This window comes from Sebastes fasciatus, chromosome 4 (assembly GCF_043250625.1).
Source record: "Sebastes fasciatus isolate fSebFas1 chromosome 4, fSebFas1.pri, whole genome shotgun sequence".
In the NCBI taxonomy this organism is placed as follows: domain Eukaryota; kingdom Metazoa; phylum Chordata; class Actinopteri; order Perciformes; family Sebastidae; genus Sebastes; species Sebastes fasciatus.
Genome location: NC_133798.1, coordinates 39,412,162 through 39,431,995, shown reverse-complemented (window position 1 = coordinate 39,431,995; position 19,834 = coordinate 39,412,162). Strand labels below are relative to the sequence as shown.

The 19,834-nt window shown below is 42.6% G+C and overlaps 1 protein-coding gene across 1 annotated transcript; it reads left to right on the top strand.

Moving 5' to 3' along the window:
* Positions 1-3,736: 3,736 nt before the first annotated feature.
* slc17a8 (solute carrier family 17 member 8) lies at positions 3,737-19,199 on the top strand. Its single transcript, XM_074634221.1, has 12 exons — positions 3,737-5,083; positions 7,376-7,631; positions 7,816-7,934; positions 9,737-9,851; positions 10,074-10,161; positions 11,609-11,695; positions 13,549-13,691; positions 14,398-14,547; positions 14,656-14,788; positions 15,174-15,284; positions 17,013-17,140; positions 18,207-19,199. Exons 1-12 carry the CDS (start codon positions 4,983-4,985, stop codon positions 18,534-18,536), a joined length of 1,761 nt encoding a protein of 586 aa, XP_074490322.1. The 5' UTR covers positions 3,737-4,982; the 3' UTR covers positions 18,537-19,199.
* The last annotated feature ends 635 nt before the right edge of the window (positions 19,200-19,834 follow it).

Below are 19,834 nucleotides of genomic sequence, written 5' to 3'. Positions count from 1 at the left end.
CAAGGTACGTACCATTGTTATGTCTGAGAGACCGCGGTACGTACCATTGTTATGTCTGAGAGACCGCGGTACGTACCATTGTTATATCCAAGAGACCGCAGTACGTACCATTGTTATATCCAAGAGACCGCAGTACGTACCATTGTTATATCCAAGAGACCGCGGTACGTACCATTGTTATATCCAAGAGACCGCGGTACGTACCATTGTTATATCCAAGAGACCGCGGTACGTACCATTGTTATATCCAAGAGACCGCGGTACGTACCATTGTTATATCCAAGAGACCGCAGTACGTACCATTGTTATATCCAAGAGACCGCGGTACGTACCATTGTTATATCCAAGAGACCGCAGTACGTACCATTGTTATATCCAAGAGACCGCGGTACGTACCATTGTTATATCCAAGAGACCGCAGTACGTACCATGGTTATATCTGAGGTACCGCGGTATGTTCCGTAGTTATATGCAAGAGACCGCGGTACGTACCATTGTTATGTCTGAGAGACTGCGGTACCGCGGTATGTTCCTTAGTTATATCCAAGAGACCGCGGTACGTACCATTGTTATGTCTGAGAGACCGCGGTACGTACCATTGTTATATCCAAGAGACCGCGGTACGTACCATGGTTATATCTGAGGTACCGCGGTATGTTCCATAGTTATATGCAAGAGACCGCGGTACGTACCATGGTTATATCTGAGGTACCGCGGTATGTTCCATAGTTATATGCAAGAGACCGCGGTACGTACCATGGTTATGTCTGAGAGACTGCGGTACGTACCATGGTTATATCTGAGAGACCGCGGTACGTACCATTGTTATATCTGAGAGACCAGGGTACGTACCATGGTTATATCTGAGAGACCGCGGTACGTACCATTGTTATATCTGAGAGACCAGGGTACGTACCATGGTTATATCCAAGAGACCACGGTACGTACCATAGTTATATCCAAGAGACCACGGTACGTACCATAGTTATATCTGAGAGACCGCGGTACGTACCATTGTTATATCCAAGAGACCGCAGTACGTACCATGGTTATATCTGAGGTACCGCAGTATGTTCCGTAGTTATATGCAAGAGACCGCGGTACGTACCATGGTTATGTCTGAGAGACTGCGGTACGTACCATGGTTATATCTGAGAGACCGCGGTACGTACCATTGTTATATCTGAGAGACCAGGGTACGTACCATGGTTATATCTGAGAGACCAGGGTACGTACCATGGTTATCTGAGGTACCGCGGTATGTTCCTTAGTTATATCCAAGAGACCGCGGTACGTACCATTGTTATGTCTGAGACCGCGGTACGTACCATTGTTATATCCAAGAGACCGCGGTACGTACCATGGTTATATCTGAGGTACCGCGGTATGTTCTATAGTTATATGCAAGAGACCGCGGTACGTACCATGGTTATATCTGAGGTACCGCGGTATGTTCCATAGTTATATGCAAGAGACCGCGGTATGTACCATTGTTATGTCTGAGAGACCGCGGTACGTACCATTGTTATGTCTGAGAGACCGCGGTACGTACCATGGTTATATCTGAGGTACTGTTGTACGTACCATGGTTATATCTGAGGTACTGCTGTACGTACCATGGTTATATCTGAGGTACCACGGTATGTACCATGGTTATATCTGAGGTACCTTGGTATGTTCCATAGTTATATCCAAGAGACTGTGGTACGTACCATGGTTATATCTGAGAGATCGCGGTACGTACCATGGTATGTATCTGAGAGACCGCGGTATGTACCATGGTTTTATCTGAGGTACTGCGGTACATACCATGGTTATATCTGAGGTACCGTACTGAGGTTTCCCCCATGTTTATATTGTACCTATTTTTTTTATATTTCCTTCAATTGAAATTGTTCATATTTATATGTCTGTCTACTTTCTTTTTTGTTGTTGTTGTATCTTGCTTTCTGTTTTTACTGACGCTTCTTGTTTCTGCACTATCCCCTTTGCTGCTGTACACTGCAAATTTCAGGGTGATTATGGGATGGATTCCTGGTTCAATGATCCAAAAATGTAAAATGATGACTGGAATCGTTTGCTTAATATGTCAGAACACAGGATAAATAAGAAAGTTTTTCTTTGGAGTAGCCTAAATCACAGAATGCTCCATGGGGCTACAGAACCTCATGCTATTTTTGAGGAAGCTGAACTGCAATATATATATGTATAGTAATAATTGATCATGTAGCATGAACACAATTAGAAAAAAATGGTTGAAAGATATATTGTTTAAACCAAAATTGATGATTTAAAAACATCCAGGAGGACAATAGATTGTGCAAAGTATGCGAGTTATGAGAGGTAGAAAATTAATAACATTTTCTTTTGTATTGTCCAAACTATGGTGAGTTAAGAACTTCTATTTTAGATTAAATGTCTGTTCAAAATCCAGAAATGTTTTGGTGCTCTGATGATTATAACATGGAACAGCTATTTCATTTTAATGCTTATAAATTGGCTGCTTTTGTAAATAAGAGCACACAAGATCACTTCATCCAGGATTAGCAAATCAATCTTCAAACTGTGTTCAAAGAACCTTCCTTCCTTGGAAATAACGTCACAATTAAAAGCACCCTTGCAGACCTCACTCCATCGGAAGTGCCTCCCTTTATCTGCAGGCTGATGGCAAAAGGCAAGCAATGTCTGCAAAACCTTTTCCAAAATGCCTATAATATGTGATCTCAAAAGTGCAATAAACATGCAATACTTCAATCAATACAATATGTGCAATATAAAAAAAAAATGCCTGTGCAATATTTTTTATAGTACCTAACTGCTTCTGTATTTATCTCACTGCCTTTTCTACTGTATATATATATGTATATATATATATATGTTTTTTTTTTTTAATATGACTTTGTACAAAGTATTTCCTTTTATTGTTGTAATATAACTTATTCTTTTTAATGGAGCTTCCCAGCAAAAAAATATTTCACACGATTGTACTTGTATCCTCCAAACACTAGATGGTAGCCATGACTTAGAAATGGAAAGACTTAAGGACTACTACGTTGAAAACGTCCTTGGCTTCATATTGACATATTACATTCAGAAATAATGTTGCATGACGAGTCCACAGATAGCTTTAAACCAACAGTTTATTGCCAAATTCAGTTATGACATTACTGTGGTTTAGGCTAATATTACAATTCCTGGCAAGCAGTAGAGCAGAGTCGAGAGTTGATTAGCTTAAATTAGAATGTAATCATTGAAGCATTAGAAGTCTTGCTAGTTGAATCTGATAATTGTATTAAATCCGTATTTATTTATTAATACTAACAATGTGTGTTCTACAGACAGCTAAGTCTATAAGCCACCAGAAAAAAAATATACCTCTATTTAGTTTACACAAGCATATACCTTTACCTCAGTAACCTTGTAATGGTGTGCTATCTTGGCCAGGTCTCCTTCGAAAAAGAGTTTTTAATATCAAGGAATGAATAAAATAATTACAATTATGTCTAAAGCATCTGATTTTCATGCCTTACAGTACCTATAAAAAAGAACCCTTACCAAAAAGAAGTTTATTCAAGTGTGCTATTAGTATACTTCTTTTATACTTCAAATAAGAGAGTATACTTTCAGTTTACTTTTTATGTTCTTATCAGAGATATACTTAACAAAAGTTACTTGGCTCATACTGACAAGTATACAGAAAAGTCTAAGTATACTTGGCTTATACTGACAAGTATACAGAAAAGTCTATGTATACTTGGCTCATATTGACAAGTATACAGAAAAGTCTAAGTATACTTGGCTTATACTGACAAGTATACAGAAAAGTCTACTTGGCTTCTACTGAGAAGTATACAGAATGGTCTAAGTATTCTTGCCTTACAGGCCTACAGAAAGGTAGTCTTGGCTTGTAGTCGTGCTTACTTTTTGATAGAGTAGCCTATTCAAGTGTGTGAAGGCAGCTCCATTCATGTTTCTTGTAATGGAGCTGTGATATTTCTGGTACAAAGAACTTTATTTATTGAAAGAGTGTCGACGAAGCTCTCAGTTTATTTATGGAGTATACATAAACAGCTGGAGTACCAGCATCACTTTGAGCAGTTTCCCTGCAGCAGCACCATCGCTAAAAGAGTCTCCAAGGACTCCGGCTCACACCATCCGGTCTGCTGTTTAAATTTTAAAATCTCACTCTGAAATGCTGCATATTTGATTATCGTAACATGGTATCCTGCTGACAAAACAAGCAGTTCAGGGAAATGCCCTCAGATATGCAGAAATTGTAAATAGCAGTCATGGAAAAGCATGAGTGTAAACCTGGAACTTGACGGCTCCGTCTTTGGTTTCACCTGCTCCCATTTTACACCTCCTATCTCTCCTCAATGCAACTTGTCAAGCTCATGCATATTTAAGTGTTCGGGCTGCTATCGGATGAACCTAACTGGCTGGAAGGGGGTGGTGCTGGGGGAGATGATGATGATGATGAAGATGATGTTGTGTAAAGCGAGGGGGCTGGGTTTTTTGTAAAACCAGCTACACCTGCCCCTCCTCACCAGGGATGGATGAGATGGAGAGGAGATCTGAGCAGTGTGTTCAAATCAGCTGCACCATGCCTAGAGACTAAAACTGGATTCTACTCATCAGTCTTTACTCTAAACTGGATCTTAAGAAGATGAAACCAGTTCCACAGGCTCTGGCTGCACGGTACTTTTGACATTGAGGGAATACTTCAACATCATCATCCTCCCCTCCACTTCAACACTGAATCCTCACACCAGAGAAACGTGGAGAGGAAAAGTCTGTCTTCTACCTCTGAGGGACCCGTGGCGCCGCTGAAAGGTGAAGCCAACCCCCCCGGTGCCACAAACTCAGGAAGGATGATGAACAGCTTCTAGTGGATGTTTTCCCCCCACCCTTGGTCAGAACAGAGTGTGTTAGTGAGGTATCAAGACACTGTTTTCAGATAACAAAGAGACGGAGAAAGAAAAATGCCTTTTGGTGGGTTAGCAGGTTTGAAGGAACAGGTGTTTAAGCCTGGGAAGGAGGAGGCGAAAAACACAGTGGGAGACTCTCTAGGAAAACTGCAAAGGTGAGAGGGTTTGTATGGAGGCATGAAGACTGTGTGTGCAGGGTGTTTGATCCATTGTTAGATGTTTTTGGACTGCATGGAAATAAGCATTCTGACGTTTAAAATAACTAAGAGGGAAACATCTGCTGTCAGGGGGATGTGGAGAGCCTGGAAGCGAGCACATTAAGCCTAGCGTGTTCTCAGAGATCCTGGCGATAAATAAATATTTGATTCTTGTGCTTGCTTGGCGCCAGGCAATGCCAGTGATGTAATCAGAGATTTTAAGACATTAATACATATTTCATATCTGATTTCACAAAGGGATGTGTGTGTGTGTGTGTGTGTGTGGTGGTGGTGGTGGGGGGAGTTCTGTAAGGAAGATCGTTGTCATTTTAAGAGATAAACGACTAGTAGGCAATTTCCTGGAAAATTTATTTTGTGTGTGTATCGTGTGCATGTGTTTTTGTCATGTTTAATAGGAATGCATTAATTTACATTACAAACAAGTGGAAAATGGGAAGTCTTTTGATGCTGTTATATCAACCTATTATACCGTAGATTTTCAACAGTGTTCAGCTATTTGCATCTGGAAATGAGGTCAAGTATGGGGTTCACATAAAACATCTTGGTCATGATCCAGCTAACAATCAATAATCAATGCACTTTTGCAGGTTTGGGTTATAAGGACTTGTTGCTATGACAACATTTCCAGATGGATTTTAAAAAGCCGTTTTGAAAGAACAAAACAAATCCAGATTAATGTTAAAAATAAATAACACACTCATTAGATGTTTCAAAAAAAGAAAGAAGAAAAAAAGGCCAAATATACAAAATTTCTTGAAACACAAACTTTGATAGACGGCTGCACAATTTAGAAAAAGCCGTAAAGTTAATTTGTGGATTTTGGTTAATCTACCAATGGAAACGTATTTTGAAAGTGAGCACATGAAGTTTGTGACCAGGCACAAACTTTTAACCCTGCTTTGTTGTTTTTGAACATATATATATATAGGTATATAAACATATATGAGACTGGTTGCAGTACATTAACAGTGAAAGGACATGTATTGTTGTTAAGATGGCTTCTTTATCTTAAAGGTCCCATATTGTAAAAAGGGAGATTTTCATGTGTTTTATATTATAAAGAGGGTTTAAGTTCTATATAAATACTGTTAAACTATCGAAACGCTCAATATACAGAGAAATACACACAGCCTGTATTCAGTAATTGTGCATTTGAAACAAGCCGTCAGGATTTCTGTCCATTTGTGATGTCACAAATATACAATATATATAGACCATCACACGGTTTTAATCATAAACATTCTAAATGTGTCCCAGTTTATTTCCTGTTGCAGTGGATGTGAATGACATCAGCTAACAGGAAGTAAACATGGACACAAGCTGTTGCCTAGCAACGCAATTCTGTTGAAATGAGCTAAAACAAGCGTTTCAGACAGAGGGTGAATACAGGTATATTCAGACAGACAGTATGAGGAAAATAAAGTGGTTTTTTTAACATTACAGCATGTAAACATGTTCTAGTAGAAACATAATATACAAGTATGAACCTGACAATGAGCTGATGTGGGACCTTTAACACCACTGCATTTACTGAATAGCCAGCAGCAGCTTCCAGCTAAATCTCCTGAGATGTTTCTTCGGTGTCCTGCCTCTCATTTGGACTTTGGGTCCTCACTGCATTAAGACTTAACAGGCCATTATGAGGCTCAGATATGTTTTGCGGCTCCAGACAGAGTTTTTTCATATTTTTGGGCCAAAAAAAATTCTCTTTTGATAGTAAAGGTTGTTGACCCCTACGTTAGGAGCACCGGAGGACACCAGAGGACACAGGTTACCTGTCTCATGTACTACTGTCACGATATAGCAACCCTTTTATAAAAATAACTTTTTTTAAATCAAATATTTGCTCCAATCTCACCTACTTCAGCTTTAAGCCGGCCCTGTGCTGCAAGCGAGATGAAAGCAGGTCATGGGAGCAGGGCGACAGAGACAATGATGGATTCTGGGTAGTGGAACAGGTGTGGAGAGTGATGTACCTGATCACAGCAGTGCTGTGACCTTTTTAGTCCTGTGTCCTGGCTTCGCCTCCTGCCCTCTGTAAGAGAGCAGACAGACTTGTGTTACTGAGCTATTTTTGTTGCCACATTTTAAAAACATTACAGACAAATAAAAAACACAATTTTTTTTGGCACATTTGGGGATATTGAGGGTGGAAATATATGGAAGACGGTAGTAGTCTACTGCTGACAATCACATGCTCTTATACGGTGATTTCTTTTCGCGTCTTAGGAAAATAGACGGTAGTAATGTAGAAGAAGAGGACCAACTTGAGCTGACGGAGGATGGACGTCCGGTGGCGTCGGCACCACGTCCTGCCCCGCTGCTGGACTGCAGCTGTGGCGGTCTGCCCAAGCGCTACATCCTCGCCATCCTCAGCGGCCTGGGCTTCTGCATCTCCTTCGGCATCCGTTGCAACCTCGGCGTGGCCATCGTGGAGATGGTGAACAACAACACTGTCTATATCAACGGGACTCCAGTGCTTCAGGTAGCTGACAGGACACCACTTTGTATGTTTTTTTCTTTTTGTTGACAAGAAGAAAATTGCAGTTTAACCATTTCAATCAACTCTTTTAGGGATGTGTCTGTGTTGCAGTCAGGTATGAATGTAGTTTTAGTGGTAAATTGCCAGATTTTTAGCGGGCATCTGTTGTTTCTTTCTCCCTCTCCAGCAAGCTCAGTTTAACTGGGACCCGGAGACAGTGGGGCTGATCCACGGCTCCTTCTTCTGGGGCTACATCGTCACTCAAATCCCCGGTGGTTTCATCTCCAACAAGCTGTTTGCCAACAGGTGACATGCACTCCATGACCATCAATCGTTCCTAACAATGTTTAAAGTCATTAGAACTTGAATATCTTTTGGATTTTAGACTGTTGGTTATATAAACCAAAAGATTAATCAAAAACATATTTGCAGCCCTAAACACAGCGCAGAGACAGCTCATTGCCCGTGAGAGTAAAAAGTGTTTGACGTTGGACATTTTTTTGTCTTTTGTTGATGTTTTTCCACGAGTTGAGGGTGAGGTCACGGTCGCTGCAGTCACGACCACCGTGCATGTTAAAGAAAGCATCATAAGAAAGACTTTAAAACAGATATAGGTTTGGGAGAGAGAGAGTGCCTCTTCAGCCTGTGTGGCTAAAGGGTTAAGGCTGTACGGCGTGGTGGTGAGCGGTACTGATGGAGCAGATAGCGAGTCCTGTAATAAAAGCTTCACAGGAAAAGAGGACACGCCACTGACAGAGTTAATAATGAAAGATCCTGCCTCTGATTTCTCTCTGAAACACCAGCTCACTGGAATATTACAAGTGTCACTTACACACTGTTTTGGAAAAAGAGAAGGATGGGGGGGGGGGGGTTATGAGGTGAAGGAGGAAAGAGACGGGAGCTAAAGCGGCACCGTGGTGATGAAGCAGAAACTTGTGGATTGAATGGGATGTCTTTATCTCAGCGCATGAAAGGCAGAGGCGTGAGATGTGTCTCATTATAAGGCTGACTGAGATGCTTTGACCGGGAGATATCTGGAGATATACTGCCTGCCGATATTAGACATCTACAGTAGCGTTCAGACTCTGTCTGTTGGTTTTTAAGAGTTTGACAAATAACAACAATATAAATCAAGGTTATAATCTCCTAATAATATTTTAGGAATGTTCCTGGGAAGAATTGTGTAGTTTGGTACTAATTATGGGGGAAATCTGACTGCACGGACGGACCAAAATACTAGGGATGCACCGATACAGACCGAGTACAAGTACTTCCATTTGGGTACTCGCCGATACCGAGTACCGATACGAGTACTTCTCTGTGCCAAAAGACCCTCGTTAACAGCCAGCTGGAGGGTGTGAGCGACACACGGCAGGCTGGGGAGTCACGCATACGAGGCGGTGCGCCGCCACCGGCTCTAGGTCGGCTTGGAAAGGCTCGGGGTGAAGGTGCTTCCCGGGGCCGTGGACAAAGCGTCACCGGGGCGGACTGTCCTCAGTGCGCCCCATCCGCGTCGTGAGCTCGGCCCACATAAAATATGCCAGGGGTCTGCGGCGATGTCTGCAACCCACCCGACCCGTCTTGGAATACGGACCAAGGAATCTACTGACGTGCGAGTCAGAGGGTGCAAGCAAAACCCCGTGGTGCAATGAAAGTGAGGGCCGGCTCGCCCGCACCGTCGGGGAGGTGGAGCGTGAGCGCGTGCGATAGGACCCGAAAGATGGTGACGGGAGGTTAACGTCACGCTGCTGTGAAGTGGTATCGGTGCCAATGTATCGGAGTCGTTTTGCGGGTATGAGTACATGAGCACGGTATCGGACCCGATACCCGAAACTGGTATCGGTATCGGTGCATCCCTATAAAATACTGTTGGTTACATTAGCAATTAATTGGAATTCATCAAGCGAAAGTGTATTTTAGTGTCTTTATTTCCCCCAAAATGTGCCTTTTTTGTAACAAGAAAAGTCTGTAATGCTTCAGGTGGACATTGATGTTACGCCTCTTCACTTTAACACGCACACGCACACGCACACACACACACACACACACACACACACACACACACTCACACACACATTCAACATGATGACATTGCAGTATTTCTGCAGGGTGTTTGGGGCGGCCATTTTCCTGACGTCACTGCTCAACATGTTCATCCCATCAGCAGCGCGGGTGCATTACGGTTGTGTCATGTTTGTTCGCATCCTGCAGGGCTTAGTGGAGGTAAGACAAAAACAAATTACATATTATAAAGCATCAATCATTTGATTTCTTGTTGGTAGTTAGATGAGAAGATCAATAACCTCTCTCATGTCGAGCGGTACATCAATCTTCTCATGTAACTGTCAGCGAAGTGTTCTTCCCAAAATGTTGCTATTTTAGAGCATTTTCACTTTGTCAAATGAATCCTTTGACCTTTGATCTTCCACACTTCTTCCCCGCTAGGGTGTCACCTACCCAGCGTGCCACGGGATGTGGTCCAAATGGGCGCCACCTCTTGAACGGAGTCGACTGGCCACAACTTCATTCTGCGGTGAGCGATGCCTCTAGTTTAGTATTTGATCAATAAGCTTATTTCACTGATGGAAACCAGTTTACACAACAACCCTTTAAAGGGACTGTTTGTAACTTCTTCCACGTATAAATCATTGCGGGTCGGTGTCTCATGCGCGCTCTCATGTGTCTCCGCTGTTCAGACTCAGACTCCAACACAAACTACAGTGAAGCACCAAAACCTCTTGGTTGTATCTAGTGAAGCTGTTAAACAGTGTTGGCCGCGGTCGGAGGACGCGGGGGAGACCGTAGCTTTGGTCTCCAGGACCGGAGTCTCTGCTCCTCTGCTCCTCTGCTCCTCTGCCTGCCTTCACTCACACACCACGCTCCTTCTCTCTCTCTCTCTCCACCTCTCACGTGCATGCTGCTCACTCCACACTGCAGAAGAGTTAGTTTAGCTCTGAGAATATCTAGTGAATGTTCAGTGGACGTTTGTGCAGAAATAACTGCTGCAGCTCCTCCAGACCAACAGAGGTTTCCCGTGTCTTGTGAAGTGACGGGGCTCCGCAGAGAGAAACGTTATCGTCTCCGACCAAAACTCCGGCGTCTCCCCCGTTCCCTCCGGCCGCGGTCGGGAGGCTGAGGCGGGAAAAGCCAACACTAGGATCAGCATTGATTCACGGAGAGACCTTCGTCTGGTCAGCTAACATTACTGCCAAGCAGCTGAAATATAGAGTGATATTGTGCTTTTAGCTGACGTGTGTCTCCTCACTGTGTTGAGCGATGCTTCTTCATGTCTATGTAGAGCGAGCACAAGCGGCAGCAACAGGACGCTGACTTTCGTTGCAAACAGTCCCTTTAAGTCCCAGTGGGGCCGGTCAGTAAATGGACATGAGAGAGGTCATTTCGTTTTGCAGATTCAGTCCACTGCCTTCTCTCTCCTGAATTAAAATAACCGCGTTGCACATTTCATGGCACCATGGCAACCCACGCATCAAAACCCTCTTGACATTGTCAGTAAATGAACACGGCTCACCTGCGTACTCAGAAGGAGCTTCTCGTTCTATTCACCTAAATGAAGCGTCACGTTGCTTACTGTCCAGAAGCACTCTCATTCTCCCTGCTCTATTCACAACAACTGTGTCCATGAACCGGTCTGATAATACAAAACACATTAAAACACCCTCTCTCTGTCCGTCTGTCTGTCTCCGCAGAGCCAACGACGCAGCATTTATTCAATGAAACTAATGTGTTTCTTTGATGTGTTTCTATTTATGGAGACACATTTTTTTGTGTGAAATTGAAGGCTTTTGCGCTGTAACTACATAAAGTTATGTATTTCTGTTGTATAATATTCACATTTGTGAAAAACATTTTTCTTTCAGAATATATTTATTTAATATCTTATATATTTCTAGTTATTTATCACTGAGTCCCGCTGGTATATTCACACTTTGACATTTAAATCTGACACCGATTGTTCCCAGGATCCTACGCAGGAGCAGTGATCGCCATGCCGTTAGCTGGAGTGCTTGTTCAGTACGTCGGATGGCCTTCGGTCTTCTATATCTACGGTGAGACACAGACACAGACATAAACTGTCACTCGCTCTCATAAAAACAATATAAAAGTGAAAAATAAATATGTTCATGTGAACACAAAGATGAAGATAAAGATATTGCAGAGAGTTTGATGGGAAGACCAAAACCACTTCCATGTCTGTATGATGAATGTAGCTGCAGCCGGCAGCCAGTTCAAGCCCCCAGGAAGATCGCCGGTCGTCGATCATGACTTTCGTAGTGGCATCATACAGACATACTGTATCCCATTTAACTTCCGTCGAGAAAGCAAATACTGTCAACTTTAGTTGTCATTTTAACAAATATATAAAATTTGTTTTAATGCCACAAAATTTCTTTAACGCATTAACTCAACTTGTGATTTTTATCTCAGTCATAGCGGCAGTTTAAAAGCTAGAGTCAAGATGGCATCATATGTAATTAGAAAACATAAGGAATCGGTACCAACCATGTCATGCTAGCTGGTCATGAAGGAGGTTAAATAACGCTCCAAATTTACGCCAAATTCTGGCGAGGAATTACTGTCATGGCCATTTTCAAAGGTTGAAAACAAAATTTAAGAAAATGTCCGTAAAATGTCCAAAAAAGTCAGACAAATATCAGAAAAAAAGTAAAAACAAATAATGTAAAAAAAAGTCCGACAAATATCGACATAAAAATGTCACACAAATGTAAAAAAAAAAAAGTTCGAAAAATGTCACACAAATGTCCGACAAATATCAGGAAAAATGTACGAAAAAAAGTAAGAGTATTTTTACACAGCAGTATTACTATAGACTTACTCTTTTGCACACATGTGCCAAAACCGAAGGTACTGCCACTTTTACCCCTACAAACTCTGACGGCCCGCTGGCTACACTACGAAGTTACACAAAATTTTGATGAGGAGAAACTGGCATGGCCATTTTCAAAGGGGTCCCTTGACCTCTGACCTCCAGATCAGTGAATGTAAATGGGTTCTATGGGTATCCACGAGTCTCCCCTTTACAGACATGCCCACTTTATGATAATCACATGCAGTTTGGGGCAAGTCATAGTCCAGTCAGCACACTGACACACTGACAGCTGTTGTTGCCTGTTGGGCTGCAGTTTGCCATGTTATGATTTGAGCATATTGTTTTATGCTAAATGCAGTACCTGTGAGGGTTTCTGGACAATATCTGTCATTGTTTTATGTTGTTAATTGATTTACAATAATAAATATATACATACATTTGTATAAAGCAGCATATTTGTCCACTCCCATGTTGATAAGAGGATTAAATACTTGACAAACTTTAAGGTTAATTTTGAACAGATAAAAAATGTGACATTCATTTGCGATTAATCCTGATTAACTACTTTAATCAACTGACAGCCCTAATATATATATATATATACTATACTATATATCCTATAGTTTGTTCATCAGGTGTTGAGACATTATATACACAAGGTGTCAGTTTGTGACATGCAGAGTGTTTTTCTCTCTCAGTTTTACTTTGTATGCGTTGCACAGTAAACGTGCTCTGAATTGCGTTTGACTTTGATTAAAATGATTAACTCTGACATAAAATTCATACTTTGCCAAATGTGTTTTAATAAAAATCTACTCTGGTTCTGATGTGATATAATCTCATGATTTATTGATGTAAATTAGCATTTTCCTGTCTGGGCTCCGTGACTCATAGACTCATACCTTGTTCATTTCATTTTAATAACGAAAATTTCTTGTGGTCCGGAGAAGGTCGGCGGGGGGGGGGGTTTAATTAGTCCGTGCCATACGAAGCTGTCACGACAAATATAAACATCTTTAGTATGTACAAAGGAATGCATTCATTTTTTCATTGTTGTTATCTCATGAAAAGGTGTTTTTGGGATCATATGGTACGTCCTGTGGCTCCTGCTGGCGTATGGAAGTCCTGCTGAACATCCCACCATCACCGAGGAGGAGAGGACGTACATCGAGACTACCATCGGTGAAACGATGCGCGAACTGAGTGTGACTGAGGTGTGTGTATGTGTGCGTCATGTGCTGCCAGTTTCAGGGCGAGGGATGCACCGATACCACTTTTTTTCAGACCGAGTACAAGTACTTACCATTGGGTACTCGCCGATACGAGTACCGTTACGAGTACTTCTCTGTGCACGAGGCGGGGCGAAGGTGGCTCGCGGCCGCAGCTTTACAGCGCTCCCTGCCCGGACCTCGCCGCGCGGGGCTCCCTGCTCCCGGTGCGACTGTCGACCAGGGCCCCAACCGCGTTGTGCCGCGTCCCACGTAAAAGACGCCAGGGGTCCGCGGCATTGTCGGCAACCCACCCGACCCGTCTTGAAACACGGACCAAGGAGTCTAACGCACACGCGAGTCAGAGGGTGCAAGCAAAACCCCGTGGCACAATGAAAGTGAGGGCCGGCATGCACCACCTGAGGTGGGATCCCGGCCCAGCGGAGCCGGCCCCACCACCGGCCCGTCTCGCCCGCACCGTCGGGGAGGTGGAGCGCGAGGACCCGAAAGATGGTGACTAGAGGTTAACGTCGCGCAGCCGTAAAGTGGTATCGGTGCCGTTGTATCGGAGCCGTTTTGTGAGTACGAATACATGAGCACAGTATCGGACCCGATACTGGTATCGGTATCGCTGCATCCCTATTCAGGGCATTACAGTGCAATGTTTTATCACAACAAATGGCATACACTGACTTCTGTCTCCCAATCACAGAAATTCAAGACCCCGTGGCGTCGTTTCTTCACCTCCATGCCCGTCTACGCCATCATCGTGGCCAACTTCTGCCGCAGCTGGACCTTCTACCTGCTCCTCATCAGCCAGCCGGCGTATTTTGAAGAAGTGTTCGGCTTCCCCATCAGCAAGGTTGGCCTCACAGTTTCACTATTCAGCCAACAACGACAGATATATATATCCATAAAGGTGGGTACTGGTTTACGTTACGGCCTCCCGAACGTCTGATCTCCCCAACAGGTGGGGCTCCTGTCCGCTGTCCCCCACATGGTGATGACCATTGTGGTTCCTATCGGAGGACAGCTGGCTGACTACTTACGCACTAACAAAATCATGTCTACCACGAATGTGAGGAAACTCATGAACTGTGGAGGTACGTTGATGTAAACTATAGAAGCAATACCTTGTCATTTTTAGACAATATCTGAAACTAAGAGACTCACTCTCTGGTTGTTAGTGTGCCCAATAATGGTTTTCAACCACTCTTGCATTAGCCAGTAGTAGCTAGTGGTAACATGTTAATAGTTTAAACATCAGAGGACACAGAGGAACATGATTTTTTTCCAGATTACCTGTCTCATGCACTACTGTCCTCCATTTCGCACTGCTGCTTTAAGTCTTTCTTTTGTCAGCTGAACATGTCAGTCCTGTCAGTATGATGCAGGTATTGTGCAGGACAATGACTTCTATCATTTCTTACAGATCGACTTGTTGTTTCTTACATGACTCACATGACTCTGGTGTTGTGTTTTCCACAGGGTTCGGTATGGAGGCCACTCTGCTGTTGGTGGTGGGGTTTTCTCACACTCGAGGGGTCGCCATCTCCTTCCTGGTTCTGGCTGTAGGGTTCAGTGGATTCGCCATCTCAGGTATGACCACACCAGCTACCTGAACTGTATACGCCTTTTTAGTTCGTCTGTATGCTAAACCTAAAACACAAGGGTTCTGTTTGAAACTTTGAGTCAGCTGAAAACACTCAAAATGCCAGTGTTGTAGTCAAGACCACCTAAAGCGAGACCAAGTCATGACCAAGACCAGAGTTTTATCCAGACCGAGACAAGACGAAGACTTTGAGGGGTTGAGACCTACAGTGTGTTCCTTCCAATCCACGTACTTCCGGAAGTACACTTCAATGTAGTGCGCTGTGTGCACTCTGTACTTACTTGAGTAGTGTGTGAATTTCAACGGGGTAGGGTCGTCAATATGGCGTGACAGCCGTTAACAGTAACAAAAAAATTAGAAATGAGTTAAGTTATTGGTTGCATTTGAAGTAGGAAGTTTTACATCAAATCACAGTAATGATGTTAACAAATAAATCAGACAATTTGGTGATTCCCCCGCAGTCGTGGTCTTGACCAGTGTTGAAATGAAATCCTGAGTCCTCCGAGTCCGAGACCGAGACCGAGACAAGACAAGAGTAAAAAAGTGGTCTCGAGTACTACGACACTCTCAAATATACAGGATGTTGCTTTTATTGGTAACACGTCATTTTCCACAAATTTCATGGTAATTAGTTGATAATTAGCAAGTAACCTATTTGAAATTTCTTTGGAATTACTGCCAAATTTCCCCAATATTTACCTCAAAATCGATCGAAAATGACTTTATTATAATTATTATAATTATTATATGCTAAAATAGCATGCAATGAGGTGGAAAACCAAAACTAATAGAAGACTCCTCTGATCACCATTGTGTGACTGATTGTCTACACTAATGTAACCTGGTAGCTGATGCCATGATTCAGGGAGTTTTTTAAGAAATTTCAAATAAGTTATTCGCTAATTATTATCAATCAATCAATCAATCAATCAATCAACATTTATTTGTATAGCCCTTTACAATATCTAAAAGGTACCCAAAGTGCTTTACATTAACATCAAGAAATAACAGGAATAAAAACATAACATATCATAAATGGGTACATAATAAGCTTCGGGAAAATGTCACAGCGCTACTAGGTATTAAAAGCCAATCTAAATAAAAAAAAGCAGCAGCATTTTGCACCAGTTGGAGGCGCGCAAGGGAAGACTGGTTGAGACCAACATACAGTCAGCGCATTACAATAATCAAGTCTCCAGCTAATAAAGGCGTGAATTGCCTTCTCGTTATCTATTTATCAGCAGACATAGAAATAAAGCAAATCAATTAACTTGGTATTCTTTTCCTGGAAACAATGTCTATAATAAAGTCATTTTTGATAAATGTTGAGGTAAATATTGGGGTAATTTAGCAGTAATTCAAAAGCAATTTCAAACTTGTTATTTATCACCTAATTACCATGAAATTTACGGAGCTGTAAAATGACCCTTTTTTTTTTTTTGTACCTATTTCTCTGTGTTCTCGGTCTCTTAGATCATGGAAGACTTGTCTGAAAACTGAAATGCAGAGCTGCTTTTCCTCTGGGTGTGATGCAGCATTCACTCAGCCACTTCCCCTGAATATTTTATAGACTGTTGTCAAGCCAGACAATAAATATCAACCATGTTCACTTTTGGAGAATATTATTTTGTAATTGTGTCGCTCTTTACTTCTAATCAGCTGTCGTTGTGTGTGTGTGTGTGTGTGTGCGTGTGTGTGTGTTTCTGTGTCTTCAGGTTTTAATGTCAATCATCTGGATATTGCTCCTCGCTACGCCAGCATCCTGATGGGCATTTCTAACGGGGTGGGAACGCTGTCTGGAATGGTTTGTCCTTTGATTGTCGGAGCCCTGACTAAACACAAGGTATAGCAAGTTGATTTTTTAACAGTTACTGTGTTCATCTTAGATATTTAGCTCTTTTTCTTCTGGCTGAAGATTAATACTTCAGTCCTTCCATCTCATATTCTGTTGGAATGCTTTTATTTTTAAAGAGGACCTATTGCGCTCATTCTCAGGTGCATACTTGCTAGGGACTCACCGATACCACTTCTTTCCAAACCGGCCCCCAGCGGGGTCGGGCGCACCACCGGCCCGTCTCGCCCGCACCGTCCGGGAGGTGGAGCGTGAGCGCGTGCGATGGGACCCGAAAGATGGTGACGAGAGGTTAACGTCACACTGCCGTAAAGTGGTATCGGTGCCGTTGTATCGGAGCCGTTTTCTGAGTATGAGTACATGAGCACAATATAGGACCCGATACTGGTATCGGTATTGGTGCAGCCCTACTATTTGTATTTTGGGTTTCTACTAGAACATGTTTACATGCTTTAATGTTAAAAAAATGCTTTACTTTTCTCTTACCCGCTGTGCTGCAAAACCTCTTTTCACCGTCTGTCTGAGACACTCCAACTACTCTAACTAGCTTTGTTTGAGGGCGTGCCAAACTAGCCATTATGCAAATGTGTTACTTGGTGACATCACCACGTTACGGAAGAAAAGGTGGGACTTTCAGGTAGTTCAGCAGCAGCGTTTCTGTGAGGGAGAGTAACTCCCTTTGGCGTGGGCTTTGTAACTTTGCAGACTTTTTACATGTACAAAACAATTATATAACACACTAAAGGAAAAGGGGAAAAGCATAAAAGGTCCTCTTTAATTCTGAGTGTATAAAACCCCTCATGGCTTGTATAAAACATATCAGCGTTTCTTTTTAGTCAAACACAGTATCACTATATGTAATTTTGCACCTATCGGTGGCTGTTAATAATAGATAGCCCTGTAAAATGTATTATTCACGTTGCAGTTGTAGTTTTTCCGATGCTACGACCTGAACAAGGCAGTGGATTTACAGCTTTACCTCAGTGGTACATAATCTGAAGATCAGTAAGTCTGCTTTGGACAGGAAATTCATTGACTCCATTCATCTCCCCCACAGACTCGTCTGGAGTGGCAGAACGTCTTCGTTATTGCGTCCATGGTGCATTACACGGGGGTCATCTTCTACGCTATCTTTGCTTCGGGAGAGCAGCAGATCTGGGCCGACCCCGAGAGCACCAGCGAGGATAAATGTGGCATCATCGACCAGGACGAGCTGGCTGAAGAATCGGAGCTCAACATGGAGAACACGGAGGTTCCCAAGAAGAGTTACGGAACCGCGGACAATTCATCTGGCGGGAAACAGGGCTGGAAAAAGAGGAGAGGGGTGACCATGCAGGAGGAGGAGGAACATTGTGGGAATGGCGACTACCAGGACCGGTACCAGTGAGACGCCCTGCGGGGCAAAGAGACTTCCAAAACACTCAAGTCTGATCGAGGCTGAAAGTTTGATTTCAAACACCCGTGGAAATGTCAGAAACATCGGAGGAGTGACGGAAGCAGCAGCATCACATGTACCTCAAGACATTTTTTTTCCTTTTTGATCAAATACTCCAGTTTAACTGTGATGTCGATAAACGTAGGGAGGCACAACATGAAACAGTCAAAATCTAAAATCAAGCATCGTTTTTATTAGAAACCCACCAACAAATACAAGATATAATCAGAACAATAGATTTAATCTACAGTACACTGACATATGCTGTAGAGCAGGGGTCTCCAACAAGTAGCTCGTGAGCTACCAGTAGCTCTACCTGCGTCTGAGTGGCTCACTAAAAGTTACTTTCATTTTGTCAAATTAGCTCTCGGAGGAATAAAGGTTGGAGACTCCTGCTGTAGACTACGATTAGTCCAGGGGTCAGCAACCTTTACTATCTAAAGAGACATTTTAGGTAAGAAAAAAAAATCTGTCTGGAGCCGCAAAACATGTGATCATTGTGATGAAGGTAACACAGTTTATAGTCTAAGTATATAGTATATAAGTCTAATGCAGTGAGGGCCAAAGAGACAATGTACTACGGAGTATTAGGGCTACATTGAGGGGAAAAACATCTGAGATCCGTCGTATCGTCGTACCATAGACTTACAACAATGATAAATAAAAATGAAAATGTAAACAAAGAACAACTATTCATTTCCACTAAAGAGACGCAGGTTGCTGACCTCTATCTGAGTGTAATGGAACGTAAACCACAGACCAACATTCATGAACCAACTAGTTCTGTATTAAAAGAGAAACACATATCAACCTTCAGACCTGCGTTGATCCATCTATCTTACTTTGAACCACGTGACCCGTTTCTGAGATGTTTTGTGTCGGCTATGCAACGTGAAAAGAGACGTGCTTCTGGAGTGTGATGATGGGTTTGACAGCAGTGTTAATGTTATAAACCTTATTGCCTATTGTTGTTGTTTTTTGTTGCTCGTATGTATTTTTGCTGTTGCTGAATGATTACACTCTGTCACCGTTTTGCGCGCTCTCCTTGTCTGAGCAGGTCGTAGTTCACCGTCCGGCTGTAATGCACTTTCTTCCAGCATTACATCAGCTTCATTATTTATAGAGCTCTGAGCTCATAATGGGCCGTAATGGACGGTGAGTTCAGCGATGACGTTACATCCATGAAGCATTTAGTGTAGAACTCTATTTATCCTCCTGGTGTTCGGAGACCCAGTTTGTTCCTAAAAAAA